We start from the raw sequence: 4141 nt of genomic DNA, 5'->3' as shown, positions 1-4141 counted from the left end.
CCAACTCCAGACTCTATCTAACTCAATTGCCTTAGCCCCAAAAGTCAGCATCCCTTTTGGGTTGCATCATACAAACTACCTACCAAGGTCTAAGCTAACTGAAGTCAACTTCAACCCCTTCATTAGTTTGTACTGGCTTACGAAAATGGAATGGTTTTCGGCAAAGTGACTAACAGATCAGCCATTTGAAAAGTCTAAGAAAATTTGTGGAAAATTTTCCATCCTAGAGAAAGAATGACTCTTAGTCCAGGAATGCAAACTTTCAAGACTCAACCAATTTCCTCCTACTAACAACTTCATATAGGTTCACCTCAACACAAATTCTTATGATTCAACAATATGTCTAAGCATCGAACATCTTTGCCCATCTTACCGATATCCAACACCGACATTCACAAAGTGTGAAATGAACATCCAAGGCTTGATCACGAAGACCACATCTTCGGATATGCACATTGCATTAACACTCTTCTTCAATCACCTTCAAGATCCAATGTGAAGCCAAAACATTAACAAGAAAAATGACATGGAAAATCAAGGTTCAAGGAAAATTCCTTATCACTTAAAATAACAATGCCACTTCCACTAACACAAGTGCTAATGATGTCAATGCCCCAACTATACATCTTTTCCATCCAACAATCTATTCCAAGCATAGTTGCAGCTAGACGTGCAAACGTTCAAACGCGTCCACGTTTAAATGCCGTTTAAAACGTTTTTTTCAGGGCAATCAAACGTTTACATGTTAAAGCCTAAAATGATTAAGAAAACACTAATATTTACTAAATACACTTTAATCTGATATTAAGTTTATAAAACCCAACCGATAAAACAAATGAAAGAAGAAGCCGTTTTAGTCGTCTTCTGATTCCGAATCGTCTTCCATTCCTTCATCAATGCTAAACTCGTCAGCAGCCTGATTTGGTTCCTCAAAAGCTTCTTGCAGATCCAAAATCCTTTTCCAATGAGGCTCCAACTCCAGCTTGTCTATATCAATCTCCAGCATCCTCAAACCTTCACTCTCCAGCTTCTGAACAACCCGCAAGTTTGTATGAATGTAAACCAGCTTCTCAGCATTTTTGGGAAGCAAGCGGGACCTGCGCTTTGTTTGTATCAAGCTCCATGAGCTCCAATTCCTCTCGCATGGAGAAGCGCAAACAACCTGGCTTAAAATCCGGAGAGCCATGCGACGTAGATCAGGCATCTCTAAACCAAAAGAACTCCACCAGGTTACTGGAAACTTTCTGGTCTCCCGATCCTTGGCAACAGGTAACCTCATTTGCCGTCCAAGCTGTTGCCGAAACCTCTCAAACTGTGCCTGCAATCTCAGCTGCAAGTCCAGATCACCTCCGCTATAAACATGCATGTACTCCAACCAGTTCCCGTGTGCCTCATTGTCCAGCTTGTCGTTCTCTGAGTTATCCCCCAGAAACAGAGGATGAAGAGCAAAAGCAGCTCCATGAATGACGTTGTGCATTTGATACCACCTTGCCTCCTTCAGACCGTGTGATTCAAGTAGGAAATCCTTGATTTGTCCCACTTCCTCATGTGCATAAATTCCGTTTCGAGCTCCCTCGTCCATCTTCTCAATCAGCAGATCAACAGCTTCAAAGATGAGGCCTGAAGTCGCCCCCTCCCGATCAGCGAGTCGAAGAACTCGAAGTAAAGGTCCGAGCAAAATTAACAAATTCTCGCACCGCTCCCAGAACGAGTCATTGAGAACACGAGATCGCAGCTCCAGGCCCTCCAGCTTCTTAGACCAGTCAAGTCACTCCCATTCTTGGCTCACCACCATTCTTCGAAGCCCGGAGAGATTCGTGGTCTCCAGAAGCTGAGACATCACGAGAAAAATATAAGCAAACCTCGTGGTCACAGGCTTTATCAGGTCCCGTTTGCAGAAAGTTCTATAAAGAGCTAGAACCCGTGGCTTTGAGGTGATGAAGGTAACTATCTTCGCACAGCCATCGACGAAAGGCTGCACCCAAGACAGAGCTCCAATATCTTCAAACAGCAAGTCCATAACGTGGCAAATGCAGCGAACGTGTACAATCTGTGGAAACTCCTGCTGCAAAAGCTCCCCCATGACCACGCAGTTGCTTGCATTGTCTGTCACCACCTGCACAACATTTTCCGCACCAACCTCGGCAATCACTTGTTTCAGCTGCTCAAACAACCATGCTCCGGTTTTCTTCGCATTCTTGCTGTCCACAGCCTTCAGGAAAATTGAGCCTCTCACAGAACTAACCATGAAGTTGATAAGAGACCGCTTCTTGATATCAGACCAGCCATCCGTGACAATGGTACAACCATATGTCCTCCAACTTAGCCGCACATCTTCAAGCCGCTTCTGAACGTTGTTGTATATTCGTTGTAGCTCAGTTGTCCGCAACTTCTCATATCCCATGAGGTTGTCAATCGCTGGACGCCCCACTTTTGCGGCAACTTTCAGCATTCTCTTCAAGTTGTCTCTTCGGATTGTGTTGAAGGAGATGTTCTCGGCAAAGAAGAACTCTGCAACAGCATCATCCAGTGCCTCAGCCGAAGCAGTATCAAAAAATGTCACCAAATTTCCATCCGAGGATCTACGTTTCGCTGCTCTGCTTGTCCCAGCACTGGACCAGTTCTCCGTGCTTGCCACCATAGATTCTGCTGGCCCCCCTGAACCCTGTGCGGCTTGCTGCAGCAGATGCCCATCATCAGCATCTGCTGGGTCTGCTAGCTCGAAATCGGAAAAACTGCTGCGAGCGTTTTTAAGAACTTCATAAGGGATCTCCCTCATTGCCTTGCACGTTTTCACACCTCTTGCCCGAACTCCAGCGAGATGTGCTCGCACTCGCTCCGCTCCCCCAGTGTGAATCTCATGACAATACTTACATGTCCAGTGCCGCTCTGCTCGTATCACATGCTTCCAGCTCCAGCATTCGCGGCGTCCTCCAATTCCTGACATGACCCTGAAGAAACCCTAAAGAAACCCTAAAGAAACTCTTGTCTCTTTTCGCAAATAGTGCAAACGCGTTAGGAGTTTAAAACGGCGTTTTTTAATGCGTTTAAAACGTTACGTTTTTTTAGTTTCATACGTTTTTCGGCAACTATGATTCCAAGTGCTAATGGATCAACCAACAAGTCATACCAAGTGAATGCTATAACCCTTTTCCAACACCTAATGGGCAAACTCAAGGAAATAAAGTACCAACATATAGCATAATGGACCATCATCGAGAATTTAGTCAAAGCTACTACAATGCTACTTCGTGCAAGTAGATTAGCTTCACTATCAACCACTTTAGGGTTGACCATCATTTACCCAAGCAACTTCGTAAACACATTACTTATTATCACATGGATATGATATAAGTATCACAATGAATTGATCATCAATCAAGCAACACTATGAGCAATGCCCATGTCATTACTTCAAAGGTTTATGTAAATATCAAGTGTTAACTAAATTTGACAAAATGCAACATAAATGCCACACACACCCCACCGATAGAGATTTACAACACCTAATACCACTAACTTTTGTTCACAACATGGACAAGCTCATGCCACTCTCTACTTGACCAAACTCAAAACTAATCCAACACCAAGCTACTCAAGGAGCAATAACAGGATTCCCCGGAAAAGAATTGAGCATTGCAACCCAAGTCTTCAATAGCAACCTTAGACAAAAATGGTTTAGCGTTTCATCACTATCCATCCCACAACTCACTATTTGAAAGATTATCATTTCCAACATGCATCAAGGTAGGGACTCTTGATTGCATGATGTGAACACGAGCAATGAGTTAGCACCTCGTTGCAAATCATCTCTCTGAGAAGAGAAAATGATTTACGTGTTTGATCCTTCGTCCTTAACGACTCTCTTTTCGGTCTCATCTTTGACTAAACCTCAAGCTTGCTTTCACACTGCGTTCAGTCCAATCCAAGAAAAGTTTATGAGAGAGCACGACAATGATTACTTGAACCAATAGACTAATCCCTATAGTCTTGATTGATCCACTTGTAATCATGCCTACGAAGAATTCACTAGTGCCATGCTAAACAGCTATGGACCAGCCTATTTGCCACTCATAGCAAACCTAGGGAGGTTTGCTTTCACCCATGGTACAAAGAACAACTCATGGAACCATTGATAGGC

The 4141-nt window shown here is 43.7% G+C and overlaps 1 protein-coding gene across 1 annotated transcript; it reads right to left on the bottom strand.

Annotated features, from left to right (window-relative positions):
* Window positions 1–853: 853 nt before the first annotated feature.
* Window positions 854–2947, bottom strand: LOC112341331. The gene is made up of 2 exons (XM_024661262.1): window positions 1790–2947; window positions 854–1690 (listed from the first exon to the last, which is right to left on the bottom strand). Exons 1-2 carry the CDS (start codon window positions 2945–2947, stop codon window positions 854–856), a joined length of 1995 nt encoding a protein of 664 aa, XP_024517030.1.
* Between the last annotated feature and the right edge of the window lie 1194 nt (window positions 2948–4141).

This window comes from Selaginella moellendorffii, unplaced genomic scaffold (genome assembly GCF_000143415.4).
Source record: "Selaginella moellendorffii unplaced genomic scaffold, v1.0 SELMOscaffold_2, whole genome shotgun sequence".
Classification (NCBI taxonomy): domain Eukaryota; kingdom Viridiplantae; phylum Streptophyta; class Lycopodiopsida; order Selaginellales; family Selaginellaceae; genus Selaginella; species Selaginella moellendorffii.
This window is presented reverse-complemented; position numbering and strand designations above follow the sequence as displayed.

What these genes read in the sequence shown, in the direction of transcription:
- LOC112341331 (XM_024661262.1), bottom strand. Translation starts at nt 2,947, where the DNA reads ATGTCAGGAATTGGAGGACGCCGCGAATGCTGGAGCTGGAAGCATGTG. An exon ending in CCGGGCTTCGAAGAATGGTG is followed by an intron (nt 1,691 to 1,789) that starts GTGAGCCAAGAA and finishes GAGCGGTGCGAG; the next exon opens with AATTTGTTAATTTTGCTCGG.